At 35.6% G+C, this 20,419-nt stretch overlaps 1 protein-coding gene across 1 annotated transcript in view; it reads right to left on the minus strand.

The window, feature by feature from the left end:
• KIAA0825 (KIAA0825 ortholog) overlaps window positions 1–20,419 on the minus strand; it is a 365,931-nt gene that overhangs the window by 186,693 nt on the left and 158,819 nt on the right. The window contains exons 15-18 of the mRNA XM_014543966.1: window positions 18,346–18,525; window positions 13,581–13,805; window positions 6,580–6,988; window positions 1,815–1,974 (exon numbers count right to left, since the gene is read on the minus strand). Coding sequence (XP_014399452.1) covers window positions 1,815–1,974; window positions 6,580–6,988; window positions 13,581–13,805; window positions 18,346–18,525 — 974 coding nt within the window. The remainder of the gene's footprint in view (window positions 1–1,814; window positions 1,975–6,579; window positions 6,989–13,580; window positions 13,806–18,345; window positions 18,526–20,419) is intronic.

Here is a 20,419-nt window from a genome sequence, read left to right on the forward strand (position 1 = left end):
TGGGTGCCGGCGGGCACGCCAGTGGGGGGCCGCGACTTGGAAACGGAGATCGCTGGGTTAGCCAAGGGCAGGAGTGAGAGAGTCCCCAGGTTCCGCGAGTAGAAACCCACCACTAGCTGTGAACGATGCTTAATTAGCAAGAGTGAAGGGGTTCCATGACTGTAACAACTTCATCCTGAGCTTTAGCCCGTCAGGGACCTGACGGTGTTCTCATAGCTACACACGCCGCCGCTCCTTCTCAGGCGACCGCTGAATACACGGTTACACCACCTGTCCATTAACTGGCTGATCAGCTGTTGAAAAGCCAGGAAACAAGATTTACTTGAAGTAACTTTCAGATAGATAATAGTGGGAAGAATATTTACATGGCTCAGTTATAAAGTGCTGTGAGAGAATGTAATTCTTTCGTAGGAGACAGAGGGAAGCTATGTCGACGGGAACGCGGGGCCCTAGGGGGCGGGAGGAGGAAGTAGAACCGGAACCGAACCCACGGAGTTACTAAGGCAACCCACCAGGGCAGGGAAGGAAAGAAGCATACAGGGGACAAACTTTAAAATGTATGGATGTTGCTAAGACAGGCAGCTTGCAGATAACCAATCATCAGACAGTAAGGGGTATAAACCAATCCCAAGGATGTTGCTATGGCAGAATTCTTTGAAATGACCAATCAGGAGCTAGTAAGGTTGTACCCACCCTAGGTTAAAAAGTACTTGCTTCCGCCCCCTTCTCCCCCCGCAGGAGACATGCTCCCCTGTGCCCCCGTGGCTTATGGCCCTGTGGGACTCTACACATGGACTAATAGACTTGAACACATGACTGTAACGTGGAAAGAAGACTGGACACTGGGCTGTTCCTGGGACCCCAGCTGCACCTTTTCCAGGACTGGCTTCTTTCAATATTCTTAGTTCCACTAAGCGTTTTTGTCCTCTGACTTCATTCTTCGATTTCATGAGACAATGAACTGGGACTCAAACACCCCACATTTTTGTTTCAATTCCTTAGAAACTTAGGGTCTTTAAGGCCTATCTCATTGACATAAACAGTGTATCTTCACATAATTCATATTATACAATTTTTACTATTCCAAAAAATACATTCATCTGTTTGCAGATAAAAACATAATTCTACTCACATTAGATGTCATATAATTCATATATATATGATCAAATTAAAAACCTCATTAGATGAGCACACGTGTATCATTTAAGTAAATAACTGAGATGCTGCTCTTCACATTTTTACTAGAACAGCCTGAAGCATGCAAGGCCAGAGGCTTAACCCCGCTGAGAGGTGGACAAGCATAACATTGGTTCTAACCAGTGTCTGCGCATTAATGCATTTTCTTGGGTTAAGTAGTTGCTCCTGAATATGGCTCAATATTCTTCCGAAGTTTTCTCTTTATGTGAGAAATCTCCAACTTCACCGACACAAGTATGACGCCTACAGGAGAAGAGCTAGAGAAAATTCTCTCCAGAAAATTCTTCACAAATACCAGATTTTAACATTGGCTTAACAGTCACAAACACGCAATTCCCAAACTACACCTCTAGTCTATAGGATTCAGAACTGAACTGAGTTTATGAGCCGTGTTATTGTTTAAACCGTATAAATAAAACCTACATTGTTTCGGTGAAGCTTTTGCTGTACAAATGCAGAACAGCCGGGGCTGAATATATTCTATTAATAATGCAATATTGAGTTTGGTATTGACTTTAAGAAGTATTATCGCCTCCTTGACTAACCCTTAGCTGCCAGCAGACGCTGCCTCAGGCCAGTACACACCTAATTGCTCGGTAAAAAGGCCGTTTCCCTACCTCATTGAGCCGCATGATGTGATAAATTTGCCTCAGGTACTCGCTGCCACCTGGTTTGTGGCAGATATCCAGGACCATCATGTTTATTTTCTGCTCAGTCAGTTCAAGAGCAATATCTCCTTCTTCTAAGGCTGTACTTTTCTCTATTGTCATAAATGCCCTAAATACAAAGAACGCATAGACATATCAGTGATAAAGAATTGTAAAGATGGAAAATAATCAGAGAGGTTGAGTGTGGAGAGTCAATGCAAGTCTCGTATCAAAGCACCCATAAAGACTCTGCTCAAATAGGTAAGCCTTCCCACACCGCTGCTGCTCATATAAACAGTGCCTTAGAACTAAGCCCCTGAAACATTTTTTAAAAACGGAATCATTTCTTTTTAAAACATTTCTTTATTGCATTTACACTCCTACCTATAAAACATTTTCCCACTACTGCAATTGTTGAGATTGCCGATAATCATGGGATGAAAACAAAACATTTCTTTTTAAGAACATGTAAGAAATAATTTGTATTTTCTCTTTGAGGATAAAGAAGTATCTTTGATGCCAGAAATAGCTTTGGTATTCTGTCTTTGGTCCATTCCTCTTTACACCTGTCTTAGAACACATTAGAGACTAATTAAAGTGTCAAAGGGAGAGCCTATTATGCTAAATATAGGTTGGGTGCTTCCTGGCCCTGTGCTTACCACTGGGTGTTTTAAATTGGCCTTTTGACACTTGTTGCCTCTTTAAAATATATGCCTCCCTCTCCTGTTTCTTCTTGGTAACAGATATTTAGTAAAAGTCACTACCCTGATTATTCTTCTAGGAAAAGAATCTATTATCATTACCCCAGGAATGTTCAAGTTATATTTGGGAAATATTTCTGTTATGTAAGAACTCATATACTTATTACTGATTTTAAACATTATTTACATAGTAATAATGAATGGCATACTTTTTTTTTAAAAAAGTTCCCAAACAAAAAGTGCAAAATAAATCATGATATTCAACTTACATCATATATATTCCACACTAATTTTCTTATTGCAATTTCTATTTGGATCATGTTAGGTTTTGCAATCTAAATATTCTAAAGAAAATGCATGGTTTTTCCACTGTTTCCCAGACTAAACGAAATTTAATGTGGTGTAATCAGCTATATACTGCAGTTCATTACTGAGATTTTGCCATGATTATAAAATTAGTTCTGCTAAGAGTCAGTGCCGCTGACCTGAAGACTGAACCAAATGATACCCAGCTGCTGGACATTAACTTTTATATTGCTTCCACATGTAGCTGCAAAACATCCTTCTTAAAATAAAAACACACCAAAAACTTTATGTTCATATGAGCCTTGCTAAAAAATAAAGCAAACCCTACTCTTAGAGATTTTCATTAGCTAGAGCAAGTCTTTAAACAAACAAACAAACAAACAAAAAGACCTCGTTTCAGTAAAAGATGTCTGTCAATGTTTTGAAGCTGCCTATAGGATGCGAGCAAAATTTCTCATCAGGGTTTGCACAGGCTGACATTGAAAAAGTTGAGGTCCTCTGACAAAGGAGTGCCTCAGTGTCAGCCCCGGAATTGTATCCTTTCCTGTCCATCACTGTGCAGGTGAAGCACATGATTGGATTCAGTCAATGCTGTGATTAATGAGTTCCTCTCTGGATTTGGGACTGCATATCAATCATGTCATTAGGGAGAATGTGCCCTGAAAGAGGCAGACCTTAGCCAAGGAATAACTGCATTAATCTTAATCTGTATATGCACCCAGCCAGCCAAGTCAGGGTCACCATGATGAAAAACAATAATCTTCAACTCGACAAATTACTTTGCAAAGACAGACATTTCTTTACTTTTGGGGCTGTGTGTTCTCCAGAATCTAAGTTGACTGTTTACAGCTTGCGTGTTACTACAAAGTGAAGGTTATTTTAATGAATAGTAATGCTTTCAGGCAGGATGCAAGACAAGCAATGCTTACAGCTGCCACCTTTCCACTGTGGTTATTTGCACAATTTCCATAAAATCAAAGTTAAATCTGGATGCAAGTGAAAGAAATCGAGCTAAATGATATTGTGTAGTTCCAAGAAAAGCTTCATGGAAAATTAAGATTTCATTGATCTTAACAGAAGAACTATTTAGTTTAAATGCTTCCATTCTCATACTTAAAAAAAAATTATGGTAAAGCCAAGGCAACTTTCCACCTATACACAGACATCATTGTTTAAAATACATTTTCCTCCTGGTATAGATCTATGACACAAATGATCATTGATTTATGAGAACTATGTAGAGCTGAAAGTTTACTTGTATACCAGATACTCAACTTCACATCAAAGAAGAAACATTTCTATAGCTCTCAAATCCTGTAAGAAATTACCTAAAGTCAATGAATAAGCCAGATTGAATGCTTTTTCAAATAAATGTAACTTTAAATAACTTTAAAATAATAATAAATAACTTTAAAATCTGTTTTTTCAAAATATTGATGTTACTTGAGAAATTCAGAAAGACACAACATTGTGCTAATTACATGATTATGTAATATATATTCAGAATCTTTGAGGGCTGTCAAACATTTTTAAAAGTCAGCCACTCGTCATTTTGGTTGCATGTTGCAACAGATAGCTAAACAGCCAATATTAGCTAGACAACTCCCTACATAGGAGATACCAGATGGGTTGGTGTTGTTTGTAAAATACTTAAACTAAAATAGATTTTTAAGGAAACAATTTTACTTATGGATTCCTGTATGTGGCCCCAGGTGTATGACTGAGACATACTTTAAACTGATCTTATTGCTATAGGGCAGCGGTTCTCAACCTGTGGGTCGCGACCCCTTTTGGGGTCAAACGACCCTTTCACAGGGGTCGCCTAAGACCATCGGAAAACACATATATAATTACATATTGTTTTTGTGATTAATCACTATGCTTTAATTATGTTCAATTTGTAACAATGAAAATACATCCTGCATATCAGATATTTATATTACGATTCATAACAATAGCAAAATTACAGTTACGAAGTAGCAACGAAAATAATTTTATGGTTGGGGGTCACCACAACATGAGGAACTGTATTAAAGGGTCTCGGCATTAGGAAGGTTGAGAACCACTGCTATTGGGCCTCCTAAATCAGCAGTACCATCAATTTAACTTCGGAACTATAATCAGATCAACTATTGTTACTCTTCTTATTCTCTCCCTTTCATAACCACTGTAATGGAGAATAGCATCTAGCCTTAATCTTTAAATCATTGGATTAAAGCCTGTAAATCGGAATCAAATGCAAATGTAAAGATTAAGAAGGTCATTGTCAATGTTACTAAGCTTTTGCCTGACTGCTATTGTAATTTTTACCCACAGAACACCCTAGAACTAAATTTCTAGAAATCAGTATGACAAGACCAGGAAAATCATGATTATTGACATTTCCCTATTTGGATTAACATAATGTTTTACAGATTAATATAAACCAGTAAAGAGTAATTTGTTATCATAAAAGTAACCAGTGAGGTCAATCAATGTATTTTAGTAGAGTTTATCAATAACAAATGCTTACTAGTTTTGTTTTGTTTTGTTTTACTTTTTTTTTTTTAGAGGGAGAGGAAGAGAGAGAAACATCAATAGGTTGCCTCCCATACACCCTGACCGGGAATTGAACCTGAACCTTTTGGTGTATAGGACAATGCACCAACCAACCGAGACATCCAACCAGGGTCAAATGCTTACTAGTTTTAAGTTTGATGCTCAGAACTTTATGGATGTTACTTAATTTCTCAAAACAACTCTGTCAGGTTGGTATCTTCCCTGAAAATGAGGCTTTGAGAAAGATTCCATAATTTGCACAAGACGGCCCACGTACAAGGGATTTGTATTTGTCCATCAGATTCCAAAGCCTGAGCTCTTTATCACTACCATGTGCTTGGAAAATTAGCAACTTGTAGTTGTTTCAGGAAGAAAGTTATAATTGTATCTGCTGGCAACATGAGTATATTTTAAAAGAATGGGGGACAATGTGTGTGTGTGTGTGAGTGGTGTAAAAAAAAGAAAAGGGGGGGCTGACTTAGTGATCTGCAGGCCATATGAGCTGTGATTCCTTTATCCATATCATGCACTTCTACACTGAAGAAGGGAGGACTCTATGTACATATTTAAATTCAGCAGGGACCCTTAAAAATGTCAGCAATACCACAAATCATCTAGCTCTTGGTGACAAACCTATGAGAAGGCTGACATTTTCATACAGAAACAGCTGGGTGTGTTTATAGCTCCAGTGTGATATGCCCCAGTTGCCCTCTGGGATTCTTACATTACCAGATGAAAAATGTGTACCTTTTTGACAATCAGGTACACAGAAAGCAATAAAAAGCCTTTTATATCCATTAATTCCTTCTTAATTTAATCTCCATGCCCAATCCATTTACAAAATGCTCCAAGCTATCCACTAGATACCTGTTTGCACACTGAAAAGGAGTGAAACCAAATTCTCCTGGTTTAACTACCACCCCTTTAATCAGAAACCTTAAGATGGTGACTAAACAGGTATAATGTTCCAGTGTATCAATGGGTCTCAAATTTTAATAAGACAAGGAACGTCTAACAATCCAGTTTTTAATGGAATATTTATCTTTTTTTTTATATTCATCAAATTCCCATGAAGTTACCATTGCTGCCTATCTGATAATATTTTGTTGTTGCTGTTTATTGATAATTTGTTATTGTGAATGTATTTGATGAAAATTTAGTGAAAAAAACACACAAAAACATTGCTTTACCATTCGGTGCTCAATTTCCTGGCTTTCAGCAATTGGCATTTAATCCAGTTGGGTTTTTGCTGCTCAATGCTCTGTATGACCTTTTGGGTCATTTGATTAGGGCTACTTGTCTGCTCTCCCATGATGCCTTTCAAACACACACAGATTAAACTGAGTTTCTCTTTACTCCATCTGTCAAGGGAAGCACCTGTTAAAAGTTCCACAGTGTTTCCATCCTCAAATATCCGACATATAATTACAATCAAGTTCCAGACAAGCAGGCTAGCTTTCTTCAAGTCAACAAAGTTTTCTGACATTTTTCTCTCAGACAGAAAAAAGAAGTATTTAATTGGGGGAGGCAAACATGCAATCACCGTAGGTAACTTGCTGATTACAATAGATACTGCCTGAGCAGCAAGCCTTGTGAAGCCTGGGGAAGAAAAGAAAGAAAAGGTATGATTAGTATTAGCATTTGTGTTCCATCACTGTGTTGTCTTGAGTGTTGTGTGGGGATGTCTAATCTTTGTGGAGAAAATTGTTGAGAAGAAGAAGTGCTTGACATATTCCGACAGAACTCTAATGGGGTCCCCTGCAGTACTGCCTAAAATTTCCCAAATGTCAAACTTAGCTTTCTCTCCTATAAATAAAGATGAGAGAATTCAGAATTATTAGTTATATTTTTATCTATTAAGAACGTGGGTTTCAAGGGCCCAGCTGTCCTCAACTAATAAATGTAATAAATGCAGAGCACTGCTGCTGGACTCTGTGGTCTTCACTCCCATAAGCCTTTCTCCTGCTCCCTTGGGATCCATGCCAGAATCATTTCATCTCTTGTCAAGACGGGCTCCACTTCCTTTAGTTCTTTGCCCAAATGTTACCGCCTCACCATCCCATCTAAAGCAGACCCTTCACGCCCTTCCTATTCCAGCACAAGCTAAGAAGTCTGTGGCTCATTAACCGATGATTCTGCATACTCTCCTTTGCTTAGTGTGATTTCTCTGAAGGACTTAGCTGATGCTCCCTCTCTATATCAGAGCTTCTCCACTTGGGCACTATTGACATTTTGGGCTGGATAATGAGGAGCTGGCCTGACACTGTTGGATGTTTTTTGTTTTTGTTTTTTTAAATATATTTTATTGATTTTTTACAAAGAGGAAGGGAGAGGGATAGAGAGTCAGAAACATCGACGAGAGAGAAACATCGATCAGCTGCCTCCTGCACACTCCCCACTGGGGATGTGCCCGCAACCAAGGTACATGCCCTTGACCGGAATCAAACCTGGGACCCTTGAGTCCGCAGGCTGATGCTCTATCCACTGAGCCAAACTGGTCAGGGCTCTGTTGGATGTTTGAACAGTATCTCTGGCCTCTATCCACTAAATGCCAGTAGCACCCACTTCAGTTGTGACGACCAAGCATTGCCAAATGTCTCCTGGGGGCAAGAGCTGCCCTGGCTGAGAATCATTTTCTAGATGACTCCAGAATCTTCAATCTTGGCCTTTCTCCAGGGTAGCAATCCTAAGACTTTAGTTCCCTGTTGGGTATCCAATTTCTCTGCCCTAGTCATCATTAACTCAGTATAATTAAAACCAAATTCATTGTTTTCCTCACAAACTGTGTTGGTCCTCTTTAGGCTTCTGAATATCATTCTCACATGGAATGCCCTCTCTTTTCATGAGTCACCCACATTCTTCAACTCTTGTTTCAAAGTCCTCTCCTATGAATTTATTTGAACATATTTATTATTCATATGATTATATTGGGAATTAGATCCATAATGTGCCATGGTCCACCATATTTTGTATTATCATCTATTATTGTTTACATTATATTATTACTTATGTTATCATGAGTTGCCCTTACCAGTAGACTAAAAGTTCCTCAAGAACATGGGTAAAATCATTGCTTCCTGAGTATCCCACAAAGCTGGGCACAGTGTTTTAATCCACTATCTACATAAATTAATTTGAACCTTGGTACTAAGTGAGAAGTCAAAAGAACATAGCTTTGAGTCCTTCAATAAAACATTTATTGTTTTTACTGAACAAAAATAATAAATTTTTCAAGGTATCTCTACCTTGATTTAAATAAGTCAATCTGCTCTATAAATTGCAAAGCTCTTGGAAAACATATATCTGGACTCAAAAATTCATGACACCTTCAGAATCATTTTAAAAATTAACTAGAGCACATTTTTTCTTTAACTTTGTAAACTAGGTCCAACATATATTTGAATGATCTCATAAAACTGCTGTATTAAGTAAAATAATAAATGTGAAAGTACCTACTTAGATACTTGGTAAAAAGTAGTTTCTCAATAAATATTTTCTTTTCATTCAAATATATATGCTTAGATGAGGGTTAAAACATAAGTAAAAGGGTTAAAACATAAGTAAAAGGGTTAAAACATAAACAAATTAAGAGACTCCTTTGTGACCCCTCTTCTCTGTGTTCTTAAATTATTTTAAATTTTATGCTTCTTTATGTGTCTGTGTCTCGTACTCCTCATTCTACTGTCATTTATTTGAGTTAAAAGATTATCTATATAATAAAAGCATAATATGCTAATTAGACTGGATGTCCTTCTGGACTTCCTTCCTTCCAGACAAAGCCGCAGTGGGCGGGGGCCGTGGCAGAGGCAATGCCAGTACCAGAACCTTTAGGCTGATAACAAATTAATAAATTCATTCTACTAATCACAGGGGCTCTTAGTCTATGATGATGTTAACACACCAAGGAGGGATCTTTTAAGAATGCCACTTATTTTTGTCTTTATTTAAATAACCTGATTTCTATCTTAGCCACATATATGTAACATATTGTAAGAGCCATCCTGATTTTGAAGCTGATAAAGTACGAAAAAAATTTATGTCTTAGAATAAATGCAATGTAACATCTATATTTATGTATTTGTCATTTCTTTTTTCCAATGCATATTATTCCTGACAATAATATATTTTGTGTATTGTAAAATATTCAAAAGGAGCCCTAACCGGTTTGGCTTAGTGGATAGAGCATCAACCTGCGGATCGATTCCAGTCCAGGGCATGTATCTTGGTTGTGGGCACATCATCAGTAGGGGGTGTGCAGGAGGCAGCTCATTGATGTTTCTAACAACTCTCTATTCTCCCTTCCTCTCTGTAAATAATCAATAAAATATATTTTTAAAAATATGCAAAAGGAAAATTTGCAATGAATGAGATAAAGACAAAATAATATCTTAAAATTAATTTAAAATTTTTACTAATAGTATAATGTCAACAATAATTTATTGAGTAAGGATAATATGATTTAATATGCTTTCTTATTTTTTGAATCTAGGCTTAATACTCTATGAAAAATGATTCAAAGTTTGGTTTGCTTTCATACTTGGTTTTAATGGCTGTCACAGGGGGAAAACCACTACCTGAATATACACATAGAGCCACCTGGCACTTGCTTTTCAATCTCAGCCACCAAATAGGTGTAAGCTGTTGTTGAAATGTGACTCATAACTATTCATCATTCAGGATGTCAATTAGTTGTTCTTGCAAACAAACTGAAAAATATTTTGTTTTTGTATTTTTAAGCAAAATGTTCAAGAATCACTTAAACTCTTATTTGAAATGTTTTAATCATGTTAGAAAATTCTAAGTTCTTAAAGTGTGCAGCAATAAAATTTGTATAAGTGATGGTGGTTTTTATAAAATGAATATTTGTTTTTTAATAAAATAAACTCCCTTAATGACTTCTGATAGCATGTTGTACAATGTATACACTAGATTTTTGCCATCAATTTCTTTCTCAACTATCTGCATGTGAACAATGTATACACTTTCCTTGTGGTGCTACCTGTATTCTCTCCAGAATCCAGTCTCAGTTAGAGCAGTTACTCCAACAGTTTTCCATAAAGCATTCTTTTTATTTAAAAAGTAATTTACTGCTAAGAAAATATGTTCTCCAGTATATTTTTCATTTAATTGTTGACAAAGAAACAAAACAACTAGTTCTTTATGGATTTGCCTCTTGAAATAAGGGAGCAAATACCTAAGCTGATCTATATAAGAAACAGCTGAACTTTCATTCAACTCTTCCATAAATCTCCTACTTTGTATAATTTATTGTAATATTTATTTCTTTAAAGCTTTGGTGTTTTCTATGCAATGGTATTTGCTGACAAAGAAATAAAGATGTGCGTTTTAGTTTGTCACCATAGTGTTTTCCATTTTCTGTCGTTTTCATTGTGTCAGGACGAGCAACTGTTCCTTATGCTAGTGACTATTTGTCTTTTAATAAGTCATAATCTTCAAAAAAAGCTCTCTAAACATTTATCTTTACTTCAACAAAATTTGCAAAGTACTGGATTAAATACATTTGACTTAAAACATTGCTGGAAACTATTAGCGGTTTGTCTTCATGTTTTGAATGCTTGGTTTTGAAATCTTTTGCTAACCAAGATGACTTCAAACTACTACTAGTTAACATCTCAAGGCACAATACTCATTTAGGAAGGTCTCATATTTAATATCAATGTAAGGGAAGCTATATTTCAAATGGTTTTTTCCACACATTTCCTTTTTTATTCCTTTTTTTGGGGGGGGCAAATCTGATGAGATTATTATTGTTTTTCCTTATACTATGGCTGAGAAAGAGCTCATGTTAAGAATAGAAATGATCACTTCTCGGCCTTTTGGCTAAGATCAAGTGAACAATAGAAATGTGTGAGCTTTTTCACTTTAGCCTTGTTTGCTCTTTCTTGCTTTCTCAGCATTAATTTTAAACTGCATTTGATTTGTTGGTTTACAGGAATATGTTAAAGCCACTGGTTTGTTTTGTGATGACTCATTTTTGTGAAAACTAGATTCTGAACTGCAAAGGACAATCTTAATTCATTACTGTATGCTAAAAGCTAATGAAAGAGTGAGGTTACCCTGTCTATCCACTATCCAACAATATTGTCCCCAACACATGACTGGCTCACACAACAAGGAATTGTCTTGTACATCCCCCAAGATGTTTGTACCTATTTGAAAATAGTAATACAAGTTTTCAAGCATCAAGAGGAGATATCTTATTTAAAGTTTATCTCTGGCCTCTACCCCAGTGCCTAGTAGTAGTAGTAATTCACCTAGGAAATACCTACTGAAAGAGTACGTGACAATGTCTAGCATGTAAAATATTATCTTTCTTGTATATGGTAGTGAAAAGAGAGCTTGAGCACTCTCAGTCTAAAAGAGGGCAGAAATGAAGAACAGTGGTGTTCTCCTTCTGTCATATCCACCAGGAATGCACTAAATGCTTTATAAAGTCTTTTATATAATTATGTGACTTGGCACCCCTTCATGGCTATCTATTGGAGAAGTGCTGTACTTAACTCTTAATGATCATTTTACAAAGATTATTTAGTAAGGAAAACCACAAGAACTAGGATCTACAAAGTATTTTTTGGAACCAGAGGTTGTTAATTTGTTATGGAAGGATTTCAAAATGTTTTTAGAAAGAAAATTGTTCATGAATAGAATGACTAGAAAGCCACAAGCAAAATGGTGGCACTCCTATGATGTGCTATGTTAGCAATAGGTCATGCCTCCTGAATTGTTCAAAATCTATGAAATATCCAAAAGCTAGAATGAAGAGTGATGGCAAGAACTCAGACAAGGCAGAACTTAAGTAATGAAAAGGTGACATTTTCCATTTTCAATTAAATGGCTTTACTAGATTCAGAGGCAGTTTAATAGGGCTTGGACAGAATTAAAACATTACTATGAAAGGTCACAGATAGATAATTGATTTGTTTCTAATGTAAGGTTGTTGGATAAGAGCCATATTATTTAGGATCTTCATGAAGAAGAAAGAAAGGCTAGTCCCTTCAATTGACTTGAGTGGGTTCAGCTGGAATATTTTACTGTTGACAGTTACTTTAGAGTTAGTGAAAAAATATTCTTTTTAAAAGATGAATATATTGCTTTTCATTTGTTCAAGAAATGAATAAAAGACTGGAGCTGAAGACCATAAGTGCTTGCTTTTTGCCCACTGACCAGATAATTAGAACTATCAGCATTATTTATGTAGCATGAGGTTTTTATTTTTACCTAAAGCTGTCTTTTTTTTGGTAATGACAAACGTGTGTTTTTAAAAGCCTGCTTTTTCTCAATATATCTTTAAAGGTTTTAAAATTGTTTCTTGTCTAATCAAGTTGAAAATTTTAAGAACCTCATTTTTAATTTGTAATAAAAGTTTACAGCTCGATTTTTTTCAAAAACGTCAACAAACTGCAAGCATCCGTTAATAGAGGTCTTAAATAATTATCAAAAATGAATATAAAAAGGAAAGTTATATTTTTAAAAATCCTAAAGCAGATTCATGAATATAGATAGATACATAATATATATTCAAAGGAATCTTGTGAATTTCTTATAAAATAGGAACATCTAGGTAGGAATAAACCATTTAAAAAAGAGAGGACTTGATTAATAAAGTCAATTAATAATGTAAGTAACTGATGGTTCTTAAGTACACTTGGTACATGTACTGCCTTGAATAGGAATAATGCACTAAATTCAAAACCTTCGGTATTAGAGGAAAAAATACCCTGTCAGAAAAATATGTGGTTACTAAATGGGGTGCTATTTTTTACTTAAAAGCCACATATATAAGTGTGTTAACAAGAGGAAAGATAGTTATAATTGGTGGTTGAGGGGAAAAACTTCAAGGAAAGAATAACTAAGCTGAATATCATAGCAATCCTCTTGAGAGTATGAATTTTATATTACTCAGTAGATTTAAAGGAAATTAGTCAAAATCATGTGACTAATCTGATTACTGCATGGACACAAAATGTTACAGAAATTTCAGAATGGTAGTTAAATAAAGAAAATGGCCATTTGAGTCATTTTCATTTCTAGTTTCCTTGATCATATGACTCACAGAAAAGAAAATAACAGGTCCCAAATATACATGGTAAAAATAAGACTAATATTATTTACAAATCTTATTATTTTCTGCATTTTACTAAAATGTGTTCTTACAGAAAAACAAATATACCTTTGCTTGATTCTTTCCTTTTGGTTTCTTTTGGAATATAATTCCATTCTTTTGGAATGCTCTCACACAGACGTTCAGGAACACTATGCTTGTTTAGGTTTGTCTCGAAGTTTCTCCTAGAGCTCATCACAGATGTGATCTGCTGTATAATGTCCTTGACAGCATCGGTGAGTGCCAATCTCAAGCATCGGATGACCTCTCGCTCAGACTCCATGCACGTTGAGACTTCAAAACCAGATAGCATATTATAGTTAGCAGAATATGGCAATATTTTGTGCCTTATTCAATTGGGAATTCAGTTTCTCAATGATCTAATATAAATATAGGAAAGAAGAGCAGCTTTTAATCTAGAAATCATAAAAAAGTTTCTTGATAATAAAGTGAATAGAAATTAAAATAACACTGAATATATTTCCTGGTAGTTTGGAACTCAACTGCTGCAAATATAAATGACCTTCTTAGATGACAATTTGGCAATAATATCAAAAGCTCTAACTTTTACTTATCTGTTAATTCACTTATTCCTTCTCTATAACTTTATTCTCAGAAATTAATTATGGTTATAGAAAGGATATAAAAATTGGAAAAAATCTAAATGTCCAATAATTGGTAATTTATTTAATTAGCCAAGGTAAATCTATCTACACAATAAAGCCATGTATTGTTTAGTATAAAAATAAAAGCAGATTAGAGTATGACATGTAATTTTATTAAAAATATATATCTACATACACACATAAAAATTAAAATATATACTTTTCAATGTTAATAGTGATTTTCCTCTTCCATTACTTCTTCTTTTAAATTTTCTGCCTTCCTTCTCTCTCTTTTTCCCTCTACCTCTGCCTTTCTTTCTCCCTTCTTTCTGCTACCCTGACTTATTTCTTACTAGAGGCCCGGTGCACAAAATTCATGCATGGGTAGGGTCCCTAGGCCTGTCTAGCAATTAGGGCCAATCAGGGCCTTCTGGCTGCTGGCCAGGGCCTTCCTTCCCTGCTGCCAGCTGTCGGCCAGGGCCTTCCTTCGTTCTGTGCTGCCCCTGGTGGTCAGCACATGTCATAGCAAGTGATCGAACTCCTGGTCTCCCGGTCGTACTCCTGAGGGGACACTTTGCATATTAGTCTTTTATATATATAGATTATTTGTATTACTCACTATGATATATTATTGTGTGATAAATGCAATAAAAGATTTAAAAAATATAACTTCAAAATCCTGGGGCCATCACTTGAATTAATACAGAAAAGCACCTATATCTTTTTTTCTCTCTAAAACTTCAAGGTGATATTTCTCAAGTGGCTGAAGCTATTGTTAAAACAACTATGGTGAAGAAAATCTGGGTAAAAGCAAATATTCAGAGTTTAATTTTTTAACATGGCACAATCATCATTAGGTAAGCTATTGCTCTTTATGAGAATGGTGGAAGATATAGATGTCTGTCTTTTGAATGATGTTTTGAGACTTTAATTCATTGAAAGACATAAAGATACCTTCTTTCTACATTAAAATTACTATTCATTTTGGTTAAACTCTTTGGAGTCATGGATTAAAATAATCTCAGGTATCTAAAAATTCTAGAAAGCCAAAATTTACCCTATTTCTTATTGTTAAAAGGGTATGTTTATTCCTTTTAAAGTTAAATTAAAATATTTAAAATAATAGAGAAAAATAATAGCTCTATCTCAAAGAATTATTTAAAGTTTATAGAAATTAATTTTTGTAAAATAACTGGTAGGTAGTAAAAAAATTGTTACCTAAGATAAAAGTTTTCTTGCAATGTTACAGTGTTGGAGCTGCCCAATTTTCTCTTGATTCAGGGTTCTGCAACACCTTGATAATGAGATACTAAAGGAGGATTAAACAATAGCCACAGATGCCTATGGTAGAAATAAGATACAGATAAAAAAAAAAAGGAGAAATGGTAGGAGAGGAAATACAGGAAAGAGAATAAGTGGCAAGGCCTCATTTCTGAATGCATAAAAAGAGCTTGAAAGTCACCATTCTGTCCTAACAACAAATAAAAAGCTGAACAGATAAAAATAATCAAGAACTCTTCTTGAATTGGTAAGAGGTGAAGACACAAGGAAAACTGGAGAGACAGGCAAATACAGGGAGTCATGGCTGACTGGGAGTGAAGACTCAGAAGCAGAAACCACCATGAAAAGCAGTACCAAGATGGGAAAATCTGAACTGTGATGAATTGCTGGAGGTTCAGTTAGAGAAATCTAAGAGTTAAAACTCCAGAAAGACCCTGTTGGGGAGGGGGAGCTGCCACTAGTTTCCCACAGTAAATGTCCCTAGTGCTTCCAGCATGGGGATGGGGAAAGAAACATTTTGAAATAGGCCAGAGCACTCTTCTTCTTAAGGCATACTCTCAGGAGAAACTATTAAAACAGAGCCTAGCGCATCGGGATTATCAGAGCCTAACCTGGATGAAAGAAAATGCCCAACTCTAGCCCACTCCAGCCATACTCTATTGTCTAAGGGGGAAGAAAAAAATTGAGAAACATTTATGAAGTGTTCCATACAGAGGCACAGACTCACTAAAAAACTGATACCTAATCATCAGACTATAGATAGCTTACCCTCCCCCGCTCACCTCTCCATCACATTATTGAAGATCTATTTAGAGTAGTCCCTTTTACCCAGTATATTATGTCCAGCTTTTCAAAATAGAAATTAAAAGATATACAAACGAACAAAAAAATTCCTCCAAAACAACAACAACAAAAAAACACCCACACAATTTGAAAAGAAAAAGCAAGCATTAGAAATAGACATAATAAAGATGTTAGAATTATCAGACTAGGGAACTTAAACACATATGATTGATATGTTAAATGTGCTAATGGATAAAATAGACAGCATAAAAGAACAAAGGGGCAATATAAATAGAGAGATGAAAGTCCTAAGAACTACCCCTCCTCCCAAAATAATAATAAAGATCAAAAACACTGTTAACAACAATGAAGAAAGCCTTTCATGGGCTTATTAGTAGACTGAACATAGATGATGAAAGAAACACTGAGCTTAAGGATATGTCAATAGAAACCTCCAAAACGGAAAAGCAAGGAGAACAAAAATTTAAAAAAAAAGAAACCAGAACAGAATATCCAAGGACTATGGGAAAACTGCAAAAGGTTTAACATATGTATAATGGAAATAGAGTAGAGGAAAGAGAGAAAAAAACCACACAGAAGAAATATTTAAAACAATAATGAACAAAAATTTCCCCAAATTAATGTCAAACACAAATCACAGGAAATTAAGAGAACTCCAAGCAGGATAAATACTTTAAAAACTATGTCTAGACATATTATTTTCAAACTATAGAAAAATCAAAAGATAAATAAAAAACTCCTGAAAGAAACCATAGGGAAAAAGACATCTTACATTTAGAGGAACAAACATAAGAATTGCATTTGACTTCTCAGAAACCATGCAACTAAGAAGAGAGTGAAGTGAAATATTTAAAGTGCTGAAAGAAAAAAAAAATCAACCTAGAATTCTATATCCTGCAAAATGATCCTTCAAAAGTAAATGAGCCAAACAACAATTGAGGGGATTTGTTGCCAGTAGACTAGCCTTGCAAGAAATGTTAAGAAGTTCTTTACAGAGAAAGAAAATAATATATGCCGAAACTCAAATTTACATAAAGAAAGAGCACTGAAGAAGGAATAAGTGAAGGTAAAATTAAAACTTTTATTTTTCTTATTCATAATTGATCTAACAGATAAGTTTATTCAAAATAATTACCAACAATGTATTAACTCACACATTGATTATATTTGCATATGTTTATACTTCTGTATGTTTATATATAAGTGAGATGAATAACAATGATACAAGAAATGGGAAGGAGACATTAGAATTATTTATTATTATAAGGTATGCACACACCTGTGAATTGTTATAGTGTTATTTGAAAGTAGACTTGGATTAGTTTCAAACTTTCTCTATATATGTTGCAAACTCTAGGGCAACCACTTTATAAAGTAAAAAAAGTAGTATAACTGATATGCTAAGAAAAGAGAAATGTAAATGATGTAATTGATTAATGGACTAACATGATAACCACTGTCTAAGTTCTCATCCTTTGTTTTACCAAGATATTAAGTATGGAGATTTAAAGTCAAGAAAACAATGTGAGAATCTTTATACCTGGCCCTGAACATGGGGCAATCCATGAGCATTTCCTATTCAGGTATGGTAACTGTTCTTTATTATCTGCTCTAGCTACAGGCATACAATACAAATGGGAAAATATATTTTCCCCAAAGGAATGATAGGATGCCTTCTAGAGAGAGGCACCATTGTCATAATAATAAGTGCCTTTTACATTTGAAGAAAATTGACCATTAGTTTTACCCATCAGTTCATTGAATAAATGAATCCTAAAGTCACAAGATATTTTTTCACATCTTACTAGGGTCTTATATATTAAATAGCAAAGCATAATCTCTGGCAGATATTAAATTAAATTTTTATGAGAGAACATTTCCTAATAGTCTGCATCACATAATTTTTCCTCTCACCTCCCCTCACCTTGTCTCAAGTATACTTAATTTTGATAGGAACTAATGGCTAATGACTTGCAAAAGAAGACTTTAGACTGCAAAAGCAAACAAACAAACCAAAAACAATGATAAAATTTTACGAATAACAGATCCAGCAAAACTGATATCATTACAACTTTTAAAACACCTTTAAATATACATTTAAGTAGCATTAGAATGCTTCTTTTAAAATTATAGATTTCTCATACCTGGAATGTTATATAAAAAGTCCCATAATTGTTCTTCTTCCATGTAGCTCACAAAAACATTCCCAAATGTTTGTGGAGAAAAATTGCAATAATATAGTATTTTAAAGATGGCTTCCACCAACGTGGGTACTTGCTTCATAGTATTTTCTGTATCAGGACCTTGTTCTTGAAAGGTGCATTCTTGGAAAGAATAGAAATGACTTACTAAGATAGGTATCTGTGAATGTGATTACCTTTTTATAACTTATCCTGGGATAATGCTATAAAAATGCATTTGATTAATCGTAAGAGAAATGCCACATTCTTTGAGAGCAATGGCTCATCTAACCCAGTATTGTTTCTGAGATACTCATGGGTATATGTGGAAGAAAAATTGTGGGAAGGACCACAATGACATCACTAGTCATTTGATGAGCATCCCTAGTTTCCTTTTATGTCAAAAATGTTTTTTTTCTCTTTAAGAAAACATTTTGATTCCTTTATTTCATTTAAAAGTAATACACATTCATTCTAGAAATCATAAAAAAGTCTATTAAGGAAACTAAAATTCTACTCATAAGTGATATTCACTATATTTGGTATAGTATTTTATTAATATTATATACAAATATATATAAATGAATATAGGTATGTGTAGCTTAAATGACAAATATAATTATTCTATATACACCCATTTGTTATCTAAAATCTCTTTAAAACTAGTTAAGTCTTTGTATCTCTTTTTGCAATTTGTGTTCTGAATACTACTATACCCTTTATTCAGAACATAAAATTCATGGAATATTCACATTTATAGTGTTCTCAGAATTATGCTACCAATTCTACAAATAAATTTAAATTTGTTTTTCAAACCTGTAGGCCCTATCATTTCAGAATTAAGAGGTTTATCAACTGATTTCTCAATAAAACTATTTTAGGAATTCTCACAAAGTTAGAGGTATCTTAATTGCCCTTTAAGGCCTTCCTCTGGTTTAATTGTAACTTCCTCAAAAATCAGTAATCACGAACTTATATGCACATATGCATAACCCATGGGCACAGACAATAATGTGGGAAGGCCTGGGGGGAAGTAGGGGTTAATGGAGAGAGAAGAGGAGAACATACATAATACTTTCAACAATACGAATAAATTTAAAAAAAAAAAGGTTCCACCCAGCCAGTGTGACTCAGTGGTTGAGTGGCAACTTAAGAACAAGGAGATCATGTTTTGATTCCTGGTCAGTACACATGCCCAGGTGTGGGCTCTATCTCCAGGGCAGGGTGCACAGGAGGCAGCCAATCAATGATTCTCTCTCATCATTGATGTTTCTATCTCTTTCTCCCTCTCCCTTCCTCTCTAAAATCAATAAAAAAATATATTTAAAAAAAATTCCTATACTTTTGCATCTATAGGTTGGACTGAAAAAGTGAAATAATAACATGCTCAGTATCATAATGTAACCACTTATTTAATTAAAGGTAATGACTCATATCTTATCTCATACTTAAATATCTTAAATAAATATAATCTAGACTAGAGGCCTGGTGCACAAAAATTTGTGCACTCGGGGGGAAGGGGGGGTCCCTCAGCCCAGCCTGTGCCCTCTCGCAGTCTGCGACCCCTCGAGGGATGTCCTCCACTCCCCGGGGGATGGGGCCTAAGCTGGCAGTCAGACATCCCTCTGGCAGCCCGGGAGCCCTCGGGGGATGTCCACTTGCCAGCGGGGAGCAGGCCTAAGCTGCAGTCGGACATCCTTAGTGCTGCTGAGGAGGCGGGAGAGGCTCCTGCCACCACCGCTGTGTTGGCAGCTGGCAGCCTGGCTTGTGGCTGAGCAGAGCTCCCCCTGTGGGAGCGCACTGACCACCAGGTGGCAGCTCCTGCATATAGCATCTGCCCCCTGTTGGTCAGTATGTGTCATAGTGACCAGTCATTCCCAGTCGTTCTGCTGTTAGGGCCAATTTGCATATTACCCTTTTATTATATAGGATATAGGCCTGGTGCACTGGTGAGGGCCGGCTGGTTTGCCCTGAAGAGTGTCCCGGATCAGGGTGGGGGTCCCGCTGGGGTGCCTGGCCAGCCTGGGTGAGGGGCTGA

The sequence above is a fragment of the Myotis brandtii genome, unplaced genomic scaffold, assembly GCF_000412655.1.
Source record: "Myotis brandtii unplaced genomic scaffold, ASM41265v1 scaffold344, whole genome shotgun sequence".
Classification (NCBI taxonomy): Eukaryota; Metazoa; Chordata; class Mammalia; order Chiroptera; family Vespertilionidae; genus Myotis; species Myotis brandtii.